This window comes from Lichenostomus cassidix, chromosome 1, assembly GCF_008360975.1.
Source record: "Lichenostomus cassidix isolate B80296 chromosome 1, HeHo_3.0, whole genome shotgun sequence".
In the NCBI taxonomy this organism is placed as follows: domain Eukaryota; kingdom Metazoa; phylum Chordata; class Aves; order Passeriformes; family Meliphagidae; genus Lichenostomus; species Lichenostomus cassidix.
The window spans coordinates 32134260-32152685 of record NC_139479.1 but is presented as its reverse complement, the minus strand read 5'-3'; the positions used below and the strand labels follow the sequence as shown (position 1 = coordinate 32152685).

The following is an 18426-nucleotide window of genomic DNA, read 5'->3' as shown; positions in this document are numbered from 1 at the left end:
TATACTGTTGAACAAGAAAAAAAATTCTATGCATTTTAATGATATTGCCAGAATCTCTTGTACATTTTTAATCTCTTCCTGTGAAAAGATGCTTTTTTTTTCTTAATGCAAACATTCAGAGTGTCACTGTAGGCACTGTTGGATTATGTACAGAGCTTGTGAGATGCTTCAGTAGTGTGGTGTAAGCCAGGAGGTAATACGAGAATTCTAATGCAAGAAATTGTCTTCTGCCAGATGGAGCTGTACTTTGCTGATAGGTGTTTACAACACTGCTTACAGAACAGCAAATGGCTCTTGGGCCTTTTGTCTAGCTTTGGGACCAAAATGACCTGGTTAATTTAGCAACATTTGCATCTGTTAGTTGCTGATACCACATTTTTTTTTTCTTTCAATGCTTGTTTAATTTAAATGGAATTCACAGAAACACACATTACCATATAAGTTGCAGGTGTATAAATTCATGTAACAGAAGGTCATATCCCCAGGCTGTAGGAGAACTACCTGTTAGCTCCTGAGGCTAGCATTATGTTTAGTACCTAAATTGCTCTCTCTTGCCAGGACTGTGAACTGAAACAGTCAAGGCAAAATCTTTCAGTATTGCAGAGTATTTTGTTGTCCTTCAGATACTAATTCAGTTTGGGAAGTCCGGTGTATTTCTTCTGGTAAGCACCTCATTTGGAAATATACTGTGGTTCTGGCTTATTCCATGCTAGTACAAGGCACAGTTACTGTGCAGGTAGTTTTGTAAGGATGGCATTAATGTGCATGTTCTCAACCCCAAACTGCCTACTCTACCCGGGGCTGTTGTGCTGAATTGTGCAGTTGCTGATGCCAGAGGAAGTTCTTGTCAAGGCCCAGCACAGTTAAAAGGCAAGGCAGAGTAAAACACTGATCAAAAACATGGTACCTGTCCAGCCAACTGCAGTCTGGGTATAAGATTGTTCAGCACTAATGAATCAAAGAGAAGGCTAATTTAGTCCTCCAAGGTAGATGTTCAACCTGCCCTGTACTTTCCATGGTGTGGGTAAGGTCAGTGGCCTGTGGTGTGGAAAGTCTCAGTGGAGGCACTGGACTGGGGACTGCCATTCCTAAACCATGACAGCCAGTTGTGTAGTAAAAGATGATACACAACAAATGATCATGGAGATGTGCAAGAAAATATTTGTGAATGGCAAACAGAAAATCCTTACAGAAAGATCTCTTTCTCTAAAGAAGTTGAGGAAGAATCAGTTACAGATATGTAGCGGCATTTATCAGAAATGGGAAATACTGTGTTGGAGCAGTTTTCTTTCTGCCTTTCATTTGCTGTGATTCATATTCAGCTCTAGCTCTTTTTATAGCTTCTTCTTACCTCCTTTGCATTTTAACCATACATAAAGTGTTTCACATGCAGTGGATATCTGGAAATCTCTTTTGCTCTCTTTATTTTGCTTTGAAACCAGTTCTGCCTGGCACTGCAGGTGGCTTCCCTTCAGTCAGGAATAATTGACCTTTTGTGATTTGTGTCTGTATGCATGAGAGCTCCATTGTCCTCCTGTGCTTGTTCTCTTTAGGGCAGAGATGTTGCCACATGTTTTAGGGACACAGCAAGCATAACGTTTGTAGAAAGAAGTAAGCTCTTTTATTAGATGACTTACTGAGTATAGGGGGGAAAAATATGTGAGTTGATCTGTTGGTAGATGGGGACCTCAGTGCTCATGTATGCATATATGTGCTTACTTTCTGATAGCTTCCCAGATTTCTGCCCTGAACTAAACTTCTGCCTCAGTTTTGGATACCCCAAAGTTTGGTGATGTTAGTCCAGCTGAGAGAGAAACAAAAAGAAATGTCATACTGAGCTGCAAAGATGTCTGTGTACTATCAATTCTGCCAGGGCAAAACAATGTAGAAGAATACTGATCAGGTGACTTTACAGACAGTTTGGGGGATCCCTACCAGTGCTAGGAAGCTTTTTGGGAGTGAGGTGCTAACTGGAAATATAACAAATGGTGATGAGGACTAACACCAGGATGCAGCTGGAAACACTGCACTGAATAAACAGTGAGGTGCCAGTCTATGTAAGTTGACAATGCTTCTGTTTTTGTAAGAAGAGAACTAATGAAGAGATACAAAGAGAATCCTGCAATCCAACTTTGGAGCCGGAGAATAATTCTTGGTATTTCTTGAAGTCAAAGAAAACGACATGGAGAAATTGAGGTAGGAGACCTGTAAGTTAGCATTTTAGTTATGTGAATAGTCAGGAAAGAGCACTTAAACAGTGCTCTTTCCTGACTATTCACATAACTAAAATGCTAACAGAGCTAATCTGCAAGAGCTTTAGAAATAACTTGAAATGTGAGTCCAAACTGAATAGAATGATATGTGAGGACAAGGAGTACAGAGATAGTACTATGAGGAAAGGAAATAAATGGAAATATTTTCAGGGGCAAAAAAAAAGAGGATGGAGCTTGCTGGCATGTAGAGTAAGCTGATAGCTAGACACCAGTAAAGACCTGGCAAAGGATTGCACTGAACTTTGATTTGAAGAGAGTGAAGTTAGATTAATTGGAGGGAACAAGATCAGTGAATTGTCAGCACAGGAGACATTGCTGAATTATATGTAGTCTGTGGTGAAATTATGTGGAGTGAGAGGCAAGGGAAGTGTGAGAACAGGACCAAGCACAGCATCTCTTTGGCTAGAGGACACATGACACACATGTGAAGAGAGATCAGTGGAGAGCTGGAAGAGGAAGAGGCCTCCAAAGCCAATAATTGTACAGGCAGACAAGTCAAGACCAGAGACTTGCTGGAAGGAAGAGAAATGAGCATTGCTTCTAGTTTCACTTAAGAGGTCTGTGGAGGGGACTCCAGTGAGAGTGATTTTGTTGGCAGTAAAATGAAATGTTCTATTATTATCAAGTATTTTTAAAGTTTCTGTTGCTGGAAGGAAAAAAAAAGAAAGAAATGGATTGAGGGCCAAGCTGAGGCTTGAAATGAAATTTCCTCTTGATTGTAGTAGTTTACATTACAGCTTATTGAGGGAAATCCTATTTTGTGGAATATATACACTAAAATGTAGGAGAACTACGTGACCTGCTTTAGATTGTGGAGCTGACCCCACCAGATGCTGTGAATATTGCAAAAGATTTATGCTCTTTACAAGGAGAAATAGGCAGAAGGTAATGTCTCCTTGCCCCTGCAGGGCTTTTTGACTTACGGCATGAACTAATTTCCCTTCTCTGCCACAAATGCATGTACATGCATACCAAGGAAAAGAAGCTTTATATCTGGTATAGTGGCACTCAAAAAGCCATTGGTTAAATCTGCAATCATTTCTCGTATTTACATGGACTTCAATGTTCTCTCATTTTTCTATTCAGACTGCCGAATAAATATCTCTTAGTTAAATGGTTACTAAGATTATTCCATGTTTTCAATATTGTACCTCAAATCTGAGTACATTCTTCTGACACAAAGTATATTTAGTCAGTGTATATTCTGAAGAGCTAACAATTAGTATGTCAATGCATAGAAGAATTTGAAATGCTAAATATGTGGTGAAACTTATTATTAAATAAATTACTTCAGGGACACTCGTGCAAGTTGTTTATTTCCATTGTAACTAGCAGAGCATGATTTATTTGGTGGAAACTAATAAAGTGGTTGCATTTAGAAAAAGTCTTCAAATACATTTTTCATCCTTAATAATTTCAACCAATAAAAAAGTTCACTTGTTCTTTATATTTTGACAGATATTATTCTTCATCATAAGAATAATTGGAGTTTTCAGGTATGAGGTACACTGATGGAATATAAATTTTTGGCTTTGTGAGATTTCTGAACAGTATTCAGAATATGTAACTATTCAGAATTGAAACTGCATGCAGAAGTATTATCACTTTGAGCCATAATTATACATTATTCCCTACTCTAGTAATGTTTTCATGTTCAATAGGTATAAATCTGAGTAGTAAACTGATTAAAAAGCTTGAAGTATTTGAACTTTGTTAGAGATTTTTCATTAAGTAATACATATTTTAAAAATATTTCAGTGAATGGAACTTCACTTCTCCACTGCCTATTAAAGTCTGAAGTATATACTGTGGAGGTATCAACAGCAGCACACTAATTAAATCACACTGAAATTTAAAATTAAATTGTGATAGTAATTTCTCTTTTTTAATAACTGAATTTTAGTTTTTCTGTTTAACTTTCAATTCCTCAAGAATTACATGAAATTTCAAAATGCATGCTAATTCAGGCCAAATTTTGTCTTCACATTTCTTTTTCTTCTCTGTCACCATCCTGTGCTTATAACCACTCTGATAATACATTCAAGACTAGAACTATATAATGGAAGCACATGCAAAGCTAGATCCCTTGCTCTAATCCTTCTCGAGTCACATCAAGTTATCTACTTGTAATAAGTATGTTTCATTAAAAAAAAAAAAAAAGGAATGCTTTTGGAAAGATTTTTGTTCCTTTCCTTCCATCAAAGCCTAACTTTTCATCTGCTTTCCTGTACAATCATATTGCTGGTAATGTGTCATTGTGTTTTTCACCTACTAACTTCTGAATGTGCTCGTCAACTTCAAACACTTTTGTCTGGGGAGAGAATGGTGGGGAAAGGAGGCTTGATTTCTCAAATATAATTAAAATCCTTGAAATGTCATCAAAGTTGGTGGCAGGGAAGAGAAAAAGAAACCCTATAAATATTCCCACTGAGGGAAAGAGCAGTCTGAGGCCATATTTCTTTACACCCTGAAAAAAATCCATGTAGGTGATCATCATTATAAGTTACAGAAGAAAGATTTCTGCCTAGACAGAAAGTCAATCAAACTTAAGACCCAAATAGGTAGGAAATAAGGCTTCATTATTTTCTGGTGTTGATGGAGCTGCTTGTCAGTAAAGATTCATCTCGCCTCACTTTTCCATTCTACAGTGTTGATATCTTTATTTCCATACTGGCTCTCATTGTAGTCAATGGAGAGAAACAGCCCTTAGAAGATGATTAATTTCAGAGTATGAGCTGTATGCCCAGGAACAGGGTTTGAGCTCTAAAGAAAGGAGTGGAAGATGGTCCTGTTCTGACAAGCTATGTCATGAGTTCTGGATAAGTGTGTCGGTGGGAGAAGGGAGGAAGGGGAGCTTGAGAAGGGAACAAGTTCAGCCAAGGAGAGATGATTGTAAGAAGAGAAGAATTAGTGAAGTGCTTGCTAATTTACATGCTTTTTGCAATTTGACTTGGAGAGGAAAAAAGCCCAACTGCCTTAACTCAGTTTCTGTTTCTGCTCCACCTGGGAGATGATATAAAATTAATACACAGTCGTTTGTATTGAGCAACACATATTTGAATTGTCGCAGGTGTAATGTCTTATGTGCTGACATAAATTGGTTTCATTTTGCAAAAAACTCCTACTTTTTTCAGCTTCATTCAGATTCATCAAATGCCAAGTTTCTAGTTAATTACAACATGCTCTATTTGATTAGACAGTCACTATAGTTGCTGAACAAGAGTCTTTTTCAAACCTTGTTGAAATTAGAAAGTGATTTTCTCATTAAATGGGGTATTTTTGCAATTAACAGAATTATTCAGTGCTGGATTGTGAATATTTGTTTGGAGAAATTCTGTATCTCTAAACACTGTTTTACAAAACAATTCAAGAGATCCAAACAAAAATATAGCTTAGATAGCAGAAAGAGATATGAAATCTGGAAAACAGACTCACAGTCAGTATGAAACTTACATACCTTTGCCATATGTACCCTGATTAATGACACTTCTTACAAGAAAATTTTCATTTTCCTCAGCCAGACCTTGATTTATCCCATGCTTCATGCTTGCCAACCAATGCATGATACAGACATTTGGAGTCATATCATAATATAGTTTTACAGGGCATTTCGTTTTCTCAAATAATTTGATATTTTTCATGGAACTAGAAAAGTGGTTTTCCTTGTGACTAGATAATGTGTCAAATAGACTATCCTGGTGTCTCCCAACACAATCAGAAGAAAGAAGGATTTACTGTTTACATTATTTTCATTTTAATGCATTTGAATTTAGAGCCACTCAAAGGAAGTAGTGCTTTTTATGGAATAGGAAATAGATTTTTATTTTCTTGGGCAAACTAGACACTATTTTTCACACAAAAGATGTGGTAGTATTTACTGTATTCCTTGCTTTTTTGCTGCTTGAACTTAGCAGTGAATTTTGATAACTTAAAAAATAATTATTTTTCTGATAATATTTACACTCAGCAGTACTGCATTAATATAAATAGCGCTAGTAAAACACTTAAATTATAATTTCCTGATCATTACTTGCAGTTTTTCAGCTTCAATGAAGGTTACTTAAATAAGGCTACTCTAAAGTTTAAAACAGAAAAATAGCAGCTCAATAGGCTAAAATAATAATGGTTAGGTAATGAAAGTGGTTTTAAATTGATAGTGACTAAGAACTCCTTTTATGGGAGAAGGTACAAAACTTGCTCCTGAAAAATTAATAAGGTTTTGTTGGTTTGGGAGGCTTTCTTTGTGAAGTGTTTGTTTGGGTTGTTGAGGGTTTTTGTTTGTTTGTTTTTGTTGTGAGGTGTCAGTTTTACTACACATGTCTTAAAAAAGTCTAGTAAAGAACAAGAAAAAGCTTAATCCTAAAAAAGTTCAAAAAGGAGTGCTGGGTTGGAGGATTTCTGTGTTTGTTTTTTTCTCCTTTGTGGTACTGTTTGACATACATTACTAAATATTACTAAACAATAAAAAAATATTTTTAGGGTTTCTTTTTTCTTTTTTTGTCTTTGTTATTAAGCCACTTGTTATTTTCTTTAGTGCTTGCTGACAATAAAGGCTGAAAAAAAACCATTAGAGGTTCAAAACGTATTCTATCTCTGGCACCGTAAGGATGTTAATACCTAGCTTTTTTTTTTTTTCCCCAGATTTTGTTTCATAACGGTACAGTAAAAATGCATTAAAGCACAACTTTCTCTTTCTAAGACAAAATTCTAAACTCTGTTGACCTTAGCAGGAGAGGCCAAATTCAGAGAAGTCAACTAACTTGGAAAATATCTTTAACATGCCTGAAAAAATAATCCTGATATTTCAGAAAGTTAATGATACATTTATCTGGTAGGACTTAGGAATGGCTCAGAATCACTTGATGGCACTTAAACCAACTGTTTGACTGTCCAAGCTGCTCAAGAGACTAAAACAAATAAAGGATGAAGACTGGGGGTGCATGTAGCCTGGGTGCAAATGGCTGACCCAGGCCATCTCCTGCATAACTCGGTTGTTAGTGAACTTCTGTGATCCTCCTGTGCTCTGTTATCAGCTAAGTGTAGACCCATTTGCTTGCTTGCATTCCTGGAGTAGCAATACATCTCTTCCACTGCAGAGCTGGAGATGGTAGGAGGCAGGCAGAAATTAGTGTAGCAACTGTTTCAGCTTTCACCCACTTGTTGAAAATATGAACATAGTTAATTAATTATCTTAATGATTTTAAAAAAAAATCCAGTGAGTTTACTTTTGTTTTTCCCCTCATTTCAGTCACTCTAATTCCTATTTCCAACACAGGCCTGAGTAACACTCATGATGGTGTGGGTGAGATGACAACACCAGGACTTTCTCAAAGTCTCACCAGTGTCTTACTCAAAGAAATCTCTGAAAATGTAGTGCATTTTAAGGAATTGAGAACTGGACTTTCTCAGGCTCTGACCTTTCAGTTGGAAGTGCCTTAAGGGCTGTGTAACACCATCCATAACAATTAGATGGTGATGTTTCTGATTGACTTCCAATATCTGTGAACTGGTCATGGAGCTAAGGCCATGGTTAAACATCCTGCCAGTGGTACTTCTCTGCCTCCCCACGCTACACTTTCCCCATCTTCTCCGTCAGTTAGGTCTCCTCAGGGTGACTTAGTTGTGGCCCTCCAATACCTGAAGGGAGCCTGTGAGAAAGATGGAGCAAGACTATTTACAAGACCATAATGGCTCCAAACAGAGAGCAGGCTTAGATTAGATATTACAAAAATCTTTACTGTGAAGATGGTGAGACACTGCAACAGGTTGCCCAGAGAAGTTGTGGATGTCCCATCCCTGGAAGTGTTTACAGCCAGGCTGGACAGAGCTCTGAGCAACCTGGTCTAATGAGAAGTGTCCCTGTCCACTGCAGGGGGGGTGGAGCTAAATGATTTTTAAAGTCCCTTCCAGCCCAGGCCATTTTATGATTCTATGATTCCCTTTCATCTCATTAGAAATGTTGGTATATATCTGAGACAATCCAGAGGGATATATTGATGTATTATTTATTTTTCTAATGCTTTGTATGTAGGAATTTTAACATGCTGTGGAATGGATGCACTTAGAACAGGATCAATTTTATTTAACCTTAGTTTGCTAATGCACTTAAAATTAGACCTGTTTATAAATGTTCTCCTTGCAATGAGCATGTAAGAACTCAGCTCTGTGGGTAGAACTTTTCTCTGGGGTAGAAAGGCCTGAACACTGTAGTGCACCATGATGGCAGCAAGGGCTTGTGAGGCTCCATCTGCCCCCTCATTTGCCTTTGGTTAACATTTCATCGTGGGTGGGAAATGGGAGGGAAACCTCCAAGTGCACTCTGCTGGAATGAAAACTTCCACTCTCTACTGTTCTCTAAGACTGTGCAGCCTGTAGCATAAGGTTTGTAGTGGAAAGTTTACTGGGCTTACATCATCAACAGCCTTTTACCAGAAGGCATCTGCTGTGTTCATAATGAAAAATAATCATTAGCGCACAGGAAACATCCTTCGACTTCTTTGTTCAAAATGCAGTTACATTGCTCCTTTATCCTGGTGAACTTCTGTACATGAATTCTCTATCATCACATTGTGTGGCACATGAATGGAAATCTCAAAATGGAGAGAAAAAGAGGGGAACAGTGGGGAACATGCTCTTTCCTATGCAACATCTGGCTTTTTAGCAAAGTCTAGGGCTTTTAAAATAGTTGAGTGTGCTCTGATGAAATTATTATAGGATAGACTAATTAATCTCTACCATAAAATGTCATTTCCTTCCATCTTGTGCTGTAATCAAAATAAAAGAGTACATTTGGAAGAAAATAAAACCTAAGAAAAGTGCCCCAAGATACCATTTTTGAGGGTTAGGATTAAGGACATTAATGGAAATAACATTCAAGTGACTTCCCTTCCTGAATCCTCCCTAAGAAAAAGCAAGATAATACAGAGTCAGTAAAGGTTATTTAATTTGAGACATTTCGGAACTAAAATAAATTGCAGTTAATTTCTGCCATATCCATTATCTTTGATTTGTTTAGACCATATGCAAATGCAATGTAGTCTAAAAACTGGGTAGATACAGTTTGTTTCAAAAACATACAAAACTTTTTATTTTATGTGACATTTCTGTAGCAGAGAGATTTGAGCTATAAAAAGGTATTTTAACAAAAATGTCCTTAAGCCTAAAATTTGCCTTTTGCAAGGCAAAAAAGCATATAATTGTCAGAAGTGAGTTTACAATATGTTAAATGTTTCATAAAATACAGAAACTGTAACTGCAAACATTGCCAAACCTATTTGAGCAGTCCTAATGCATTCATTTTTGCACAGTAAACCTCACTAGTTTTGTATAAATCTATCTCATTAGTAGAATATTTGTACCAGAACCATTCAAACAATTCATGAGAACAAGTGCTGTTAGACAAGACATACTTCATTGATTTTCTATTCTAGTTGGCCATGATGATTTTAATCTTCTTAAGCTCAGACTCAGAACCACACCTCATTACACAGACGTGTGGGAGAGGAATAAGTATGGCTTTCCCAAGAAGCTGAGCCAATTACAAATATTTGCATTCCCTAGACTTTAGAACGGTGTGGAGGTTTCATTACAAAACCAGAAGCCACAAGTTGAGGATAAAATTTGTTTTGGGATCGGCCTGAAAGATGTGGAGAGCAAATATATTGCTAATATGTGATGATAGATCCAAGGGTGACAAGAAGTGCCACTAACAAAAAAAACCACTAAAAAATCATCTTGAATCCTTATGCCTCACTTTATCATGGCATGTCCTACTTCTTCAGTGGGGTAAGAAGTGAACTAGTCGGTTTATAGAGAAGATATTCCCCTAATAATCATAGAATTTTTTACTTATTTAGGTTGTAAAAGACCCTGAATAATATCAAGTTCAACCATTACCCTAACACTGCAGAGCTCACCTTCAGGGATGGTGACTCCACCCTTCCCTAAGCAGTCTGTTCCAATGCTTAACTATCGTTTCAGTGAAGCAATTTTTCTGAACATCCAAACCTAAACCTTCCTTGGTGAAACTCGAGGCTATTTCCTCTTGTCCTGTCTCTGGTTGACCAGAAGAGACCAACTGACACCTTGCTACAACCTCCTTTCAGGTAGTAGTAGAGTGATAAGGTCACCCCTGAGCCTCCTCCCGGCTAGACTAGCACCTCCATCATCTGCTCCATCAGCTGCTTCTCACAGGACTTGTGCTCCAGACCCTTTACCAGCTCTGTTGCCCTTCTCAGGATACACTCAGCCTCATTACCTCAGTGTCTTTCTTCTTATGAGTGGCCCAGAACTGAACACAAGATTTGAGGTTTGGTCTCACCAGTGCTGAGTACAGTGGGACAATCCCTGCCCTGGTCCTGCTGGCCACACTATTGCTGACACAGGCCAGGATGCCATTGACCTTCTTGGCCACCTGGGCACACTCTGTCTCTTGTTCAGCTGCTATTGACCAGCACCCCCAGGTGCTTTCCATAGGAGAGATTTCCAGTCACGCTTTCCCAAACATATAGCATGGCATGGGGCTGTTTTGACCAAAGTGCAGGATGTGCATCTGGGTGGATCCATCTGGCCACATACATGAATTTATCTGTATTAGGTTTTTCTTCCCCAGAAAAATATCACCACTGGTTCTGTGTGTTCAGGTTTGTTTCTGTAGTTGAAGTTGTGTTCTTCCTGGCTGTCTGTCAGGAAGAATTCACAATTTTCTACTGGAATTGTGTGTTTATTTTTAAAAGAAAGGTCAGATACCCCTTGTCGTCTAATAACTATTGTCTTGCTGATTTTGAAATGATCAATTACAGTATTTTTTTTTTTGTAGAATTGATGTGTTTTCAATTATTTAAATGGTTTTTTTCTTACTGGTTGTTAGTTAACCATATATGAATAGGTTTTGGATAATTATCAGAATCACTTGTTTTGACAGTCCTGTATTTAATCTCAGTTGCTGCAACAAATATTGTATTAACAGTCATTTGAAACTGCCAGGTGAAGTTGGCAGACCAAATATTCTCTCAGAATTAAAGTCTACAATTTTTCTTTAGGTAATCAGAATTTTGGAATGGCCAAGGAAAGGCCCATTGCTTGTTCTGCATATAAATATGTTGAGGTTATCACCAAACACCTTTAGGAAAATATTGTAGACTGTAGGAGGAAAACTGTAATGCCCTTATATTTTCTTGCTCATGATCTGATTTTTCCTATCTTGAGTTTACTTCTGGCAGTAATTCTACGGGAAATCTTGGCATAGACTCAAACAGACAGAATATAATGAGAAATTATTGTAAATTTAGCAAGCAGATGAAAATAGAATTATAGGTTTTGTTCTGTGTTTTAAATTTCACAGAAACTCCTGTGTATGGTAACTAGTAGGTAGCCACACTGTAATTTTTATGTAATTCCAGACTATATGAAATTCATAGTAATTTAATGCTAAATTAATGATCACTTGCAGTTTTAGCCACCTGTTTTCTGAGCACCTGCAGGTGTCTGGATTTCAAGGGGTCATGGGCATGTGATAAACATTCTGAATATGTTTTCTTTAAGCTGTTAGTAAAGTCCATATTTTCCTTCCAAACAAACTTGATCAGTATGTCAAAGACTGAGAATGATGGAAAGGTCGATACAACTGAAACAATAGGAGACTCACAAGGTAGTCTGCATTGAAAGAAAAGGAAAAAAGAAATAGGATGAATATTCTGCTTATTTCCTTTTGTTGAAAAGAAAATTACTTTGCAAATTGAATTATGACATTTCATTAAAATGTGTAACTTTCCTTTTGTTCAGAACTAACCTTACATACATCCTAAGTAAGCCCACACCTGAGTCTCTTTTTGAGGCTGCTTTCAGAGACTTTTAGATGTTCTTTTAAGAATAAGTTCATGTTTATCAAAACTCCAGAGCAAAGCACTGCACACAGTGAGAGACTGTCCAACGTTGAGAAGAATTATCTGTCTTCTGTTCATCATTAAATATTTTCTGATGAGATGTCAATCTTCAGGTGTGCAGATGATGCTTACTTATTCTTTGTTGAATAAGAAATAAATAAATAGATGGGTGAGAATCACAGAGTGGTTGAAGCTGGAAGGGACCTGTGGAGGTCTCTCAAACAGGATCACCTAGAGCCCATTTCCCTGGCCCACATCCATATGACTTTTGAATACCTCCAAGGGTGGAGACTCCACAATCTCCCTGGGAAACCTGTGTCAGTGCTTGGTCACCAACACAGTAAAAATGTGTTTCCTGCTGTTCAGACAGAACCTCCCATGTTTTGTTTTGTGCTGACTGTCTCTGGTCCTTTCCCTGGGCATCACTGAGAAAGGCACAGTGCTGTATTCTTAATACCATTTCTTCAAGAACTTGCATTGGTGAGTTCCCCTCTGAGCCTTCTCTCCTCCAAGCTGCACAGTCCCAGCTCTCACATCTTTCCTTGTATGATTGATGCTCCAATCCCTTAATCATCTTTGTAGACCTTCACTGGTCTCTCTCCACTATGTCCATGTCTCTTGTACTGGGAAGGCAAAAACTGGATCCAGCACTCCAGGTGTAGCCTCACCAGTGCTGAATAGAGGGAAAGGATCACCTCTCTTGACCTGCTGGCAATATTTTCCTAACACATGCCAAGATACCATTAGCCTTCCTTGTTGCAAAGACATGTTACTGTTAATGTTCAGTTAGTGTCCACCATGTATTGACCCCAAGACTGTTTCTGCAAAGCTGAGGTTATACCTTCTGTAGAACTTGCAGTATGAAACTGATACAAATTGAGAAAAAGCAAAATTTTATGCCTGATGGGACTCCACCAGTTGAATTTAAATTGTGCATTAAATGGCAAATACAAGTAGGAGCAGAATTTAGCTTTAACTCTTTTTTGACTCTTACCCCTGTCTAGCACCAGGCTTCTTTTACTGCCAGTGTTTTGGTCTAGGGAGATTTCTGCTGTTACTTTTCCACTGAGAATCCACTGAAGGTTCCCCATTTCTTTGGAGGCATGCTCTTTCCACAGATTTCCCCAGAGATGCACAGACTGTGCAAGTTATGAGCTGTCAATGAAGGTAGTGCCTGTAGGCAAGGTTTTCATGCGTGAGAACATCTTGTATTTTGTGTCCCAAATCAGGCAGAACAGGGTGTTGAACCTGGGTCTTATACATACTGGATCCTGCTGGCTCTTGAAGCATCACAAAATAGAGCTGCAAGGTAATGTAGGAGATCAGTTTGTTCAAGAAAACTCAATTCTGACCCCAAAGGCTCCACTATTATTATTATTTAGCAAACATTATTGGATACACTTAGAATCTAAGAAAACTGTGGTATTCACTTCTGTAGAAAGTTATTAAAAATGGAATTTATTCCCAGAATAATCATACAGTGGTTTGCTTTTCTTGATGTAAATACTAGGCCAGAAATCTTGCAGTGAGACAGAATTAGAAATATCTAGGTCATTTCTGGTGAAAAGGTTCACTTTTCTTGCTGGTTTTATGCCCACGGTTGACTTATAATACATATTTCACACTTACAACCACAGAGTTTCATTTTGTTCATTTCAAATTCTCATTTTGATTTGTTAAGAACATGCTGAATTCTGTTCTCCACAGAGTCTGACATCTCTCCCACACTGGGACAATTTGCAAGCTTTTCGTTACTGGATCGGTGAAGTTATTAATAAGTTAAACTTTGTCCAAGACAAATCCCTGGGGCTCTCACTTGAAATATTCTCACTATCTCACACTGAGCTAACATCTGCTTTCCATGTATCTTTAAGCTGGGCGATTTCATTTTGATAGCAGTTTCACATGTAAGCTTCTAATATGAAGAGGAGGAGGGGAAAATGGGGTGAACGCTAAACCCTGCCATCCTTTACTTCCTTGTATCTGACCTTGCTTCCTCTCTGCAGTGGTAAAAACTCCCTCAGCTGGCTGTGGACAGTCGAGATGCACCTTTTGAACTGTGCAGGGTCTGTGTATATCCCTGTCTGTAGAGAGGGAGAGACAAGGAAAGTGCAGTGCAGGATGCAAAAAATATATTTTTATTCCAAATATAGTCATTAGTGTTTCTTATGCACCTGAAGTCTTAGGACATGGAAGGTTTTGATAGCTTCTAAATTTCACTGGTCCCTTTCCCTGGACAGAAGCAACTGAATGACGTGGCACTTTGTGACTCCAAGGAGTATGCTGGAAATAGGAATTGCTGGAAGTAATTTTTACACTGTTTAAAATGCATTCTTGGACTTATTATAACTAGAGAAAACATTTGTAGCCATACATTGTGTTGTATGTGGCCTGGGACAGGAACTTCATGTTCCTTGGGAAAGAGCAATGTGTAGTGCAAATAGCATGATCCCATGATACCCAAGAAATCGATTAACTCTGCAGTAACTAATACTTACTGGCTGTGTTTATCTCTTCTCGCTCTGGTAGACAAATTCCACATTGAATTTGATCCAATTACATTAGTGCTCAGGCCAGCGAGCCTGAAATTCAGACCTCAAGTTGCGGGGTAATTGTCCATGCAATGAGAATAACAGCTTTGCAGTTGTGCCCTATGCAAGCATCCACACGACGTGTGGTGCAGTTCCTCCCCAGGCTGGCTGCTTCTGGCTCCAGATACACATTTGCCTGGCACCACGATAGTGGTGGTATCATCCCAATTCCTGCATGTGGCCCCGTGTAATTAGCCAGTTTTCTTTCCTGTGGCTCCTCCAAATTTGAGCAAGCATTTTGTTCTCTTTTCAGTGGTCAAGTAGCCCTTGAATCTTTTCTTCCTTTCTTCCCCTTGCCAAGTCTTCACAAAGGCATTATGTTGCCATTCATTGCTGAGCTACTGAACATTCTCCAGGGAGATTAGTTAGGTTGCATAAATACAGACTAAGATCTGCTCTGTCCTCACTCCTTCCAGTGCCAGCTCATTGTTTGCCAACTGAGAGGTCAAGAGATCTATGTTTTCTGTCAAACAGCAGCCACTGCTCTTGTGAGAGTTGTAGCAATCTCTGGCTCACCACACTGTCATGTAGCTACAGCTGCAGGGACCATTCATCAGACATACTAATGGATGTAGTAGGAGGTTTTAGCCACCCTATTTTATTCCTACAGCTATTGCTGATTTTGCTTGTTTTTTGTCCTTTTATCCCACTTAGGGATAGTGGACACTTAATCTAAGTGGGATTGGGGAATGCCCACAGATCAGTTTGGCTGAGAGGAGGATGGAAAGGGCCTAAGGAACAGTTGGCTAGCCATGAAACTAATTTAATTTTTTTTTTTTTCTTTTTCCCCTAAAATAACTCCAGGAGATGCTTTGGCTCTTTTGTTTTACAATATTATCAGCTTGATCATAGTTTAGTGACTGGAAAGTGATTCAGCTTTTTCAAGAAATGAGTAATTCAAAAGCAAGGATCTCACCAGTCAGACTGGAAAACAAATAACACTAAGTATATTTAGGCATGTTCATAAGGACAAAAAAAGCCCCCAAATAAATCTTCCAAATACATTTCAGACTTTTCAGGAAATATTTGACAACTGTGGCACTTCTCTGACCTTTTCTAACAATTTTTCACACCTTTCACCATTCACCTGGGACACAGCTGGCCCTTCTCTCTACTCTCACTTTCCCTTTTCCCAAGTCCCAATGGCAGCTTAACCTTGATGCTTTCAGAGCTAGAACAGCAATAATGATGCCTGATGCCAAAATGGCAGAAAAGACTTGCACACCAGGTCCACCTGGCATTATGGACAGACTTATTCTTTCCTAAATAATTCCAACATATTTTTTTGAGTGCTTATGTTTCGTTAATTTCCTAGTTATCCTGCAAACTTTATAGGCTAGAGCTGATTATTTTTGTGTTTGCAGTGACCTTCACTGGTGGTAAAATTTCCTTCTCAGTAACACAAACCAATGACTGTAAAAGGTGATAGCACTTCTGATCTGCTGGTCACATCTATGCCTTGCCAGTCAGCTTTTCAGAAAAACAGCAATGGAAGAAACATCTCCTGAGGATCTCACATGTTTAGGGTAGTGTCACAGCTGCAGGTGGAAAGCAGATAGCAGTGAGCAATTAAGAAGTTTAATTTTCACTTTATGCAAGAGGTTTCATAGCCTGAGGAAGTGGGGGTCAGACTTAATGCCCCAAGAGGTCTCTTCTAGTTGTAGCTTCCTAAAGGAAGGAGCTATTCATTCAGCCAAGTTCAGAGAATGGTGTCCTCCTGTCCCCTACAAAATGGTCATCTCCTGAGTACTCTCTGTCATTAATGAGAGAGGGGAAAAGGCTTGAGTAACTTCCTAAGAGCACAGTAAGGCAAAAAGGCACCATTAATATACCCACAAGTAATAAGTTTTTCTTAGTTCAAGAAAAAGAATAAATGCATTGCTGTACTTCAGAGAACATTGCCATGCTTTTCTGAGTTTTATGGAAACTCTTGTCTGAACTTGGCTAAAGAAAGTGTATAAGGAGGGTCATTTGTGGCATGATCATTTCTCATCTCAGTTCTCCTTGTGATTTTAGTTACATAAAACAAATGAGTGTGATCACAGCAGTGTTTTTTCACAGACTCCCTGTATCATCTAATAATGCTTTTGAGTTTCAGAAAACTTCTTTCTTTTCACACATCTGAAAGACCTACAGATTTAGCCATCAGGACTTGGCCAGCTCCACAACATCCTTTTCACTTGTCTGTCTCTGGTCTCTGTCAGTCTAAAGAAACCTATTAAATCTGGGTATTGTCTGAAAATCTTTTTCTGGGGTGAAAAATAAATAGCTGTTTGGGTAGAACAGCAAAGTTTTAGCACTTTTACAAATGCCTGGGGTTTATTTCCAACAGTCTGTTAATACTCAAGTCTGTCAGAACTGGTGAGATGTATGGAAGAGGAATGCTAGCTCTATGTGACTCAGATCGACAGGGAAACAATTTAAAGAGTTTGACTCATATATTTTGTTACAAAGTGCCATAAAAGGATTACACACCTAATCTGAAGGGATGCACACTTGAAAATCATTTCTAATTATGCATAATTTGTAAGAATTTTTATTTTACCTATGTAAATAAATGCATAGTGTGTGGAAAAAATCGCAAAACACCAAAACAACAAGGTATGCAAGATTCTGAGACAATGTAAATTGGAAGAGATGTGCTAAAACCAATGAAACAATGTAAATTTTGAACTTGTATCTCAAAGGTTGGAAGTAGAAATGTGAGCTTGAATATTAGACTGTTATATGCTCAGTACATTTATGCTTCTGATATTCCTATAAACATATTTTTCACTTGGAATGTATAAGACAATTCAAATTTCCTTTCTGTAAATTGGTTGGAGAAAAAACTGTAGTATCCTTATTAATCTTTACTTTGTTTTATTGTTTTTCCAGGTTAGGTTTCCCCATGATGATTGTGTCCTGTACCATCGGGATGTGCTACCTTCTTGTTGCTCATGTTGTAGTAGGTTGGAACTCCTAGGAGTTGGAACTCCTTTCTCTTTCATTTAGTTTATATCAGAATGCTAAGAACACATATAAAAGGAAAAAGATGTGTAAAACCTCAAATTATGTTATCAATCAAAATGATTGTCAGCATAAACATCAGATATGGTCATTCTTAGCCTTTTGTTTTATGAACAATTTGCAGAACTAGACAATCAAAATTAAAAGAATCCACATATTTAATTATGAATGCAACTACTGTGCAGATAAAAAGGAACAGTCTCAAGGGAATATGCTGTGCCTGAAAGTTTGTATTGACAAAATCCGAGTATAGTCACAGATAAAAAACTCATTCACAATAGCAGATGTTCAGTAATTTCTTTTTAGGGCTTCATTTTTCTTTGTCAATATATTTAGCTATTTGTTTGAAAGTAACTAATATTCAAGTTGTAATAATGGACAGTTAAGCAGAAAGTCTGTACACTATGAAGGATATACCATTATCTACATTTCAAATAAACACATAACCTGAAAATGTGCTGTGGAAGGAATTTTTATTTTGGAAGCAGGATTGCATTCCACAGGGGCTTTGTTTTTCATGTTAAAGCTCCTAAACAGTGATAGGCTACCTCTATTTATTTTTTCTTAAAATAAACTAATGCCACTCTTCTTACAAAAGGACAAACATAAATAGTGATAAAGCATCAGACATCTTCCATTTAATTATTAATTCACTTTTGTGAAGGAGTA

General features: G+C 38.0%; 1 protein-coding gene across 1 annotated transcript in view; it reads left to right on the top strand.

The window, feature by feature from the left end:
• The window catches only part of OCA2 (OCA2 melanosomal transmembrane protein), a 193090-nt gene extending 175377 nt beyond the window's left edge, over positions 1-17713 (top strand). The window contains exon 26 of the mRNA XM_085055664.1: positions 17626-17713. Within this exon, the coding sequence (XP_084911790.1) occupies positions 17626-17713 (88 nt within the window). The remainder of the gene's footprint in view (positions 1-17625) is intronic.
• The last annotated feature ends 713 nt before the right edge of the window (positions 17714-18426 follow it).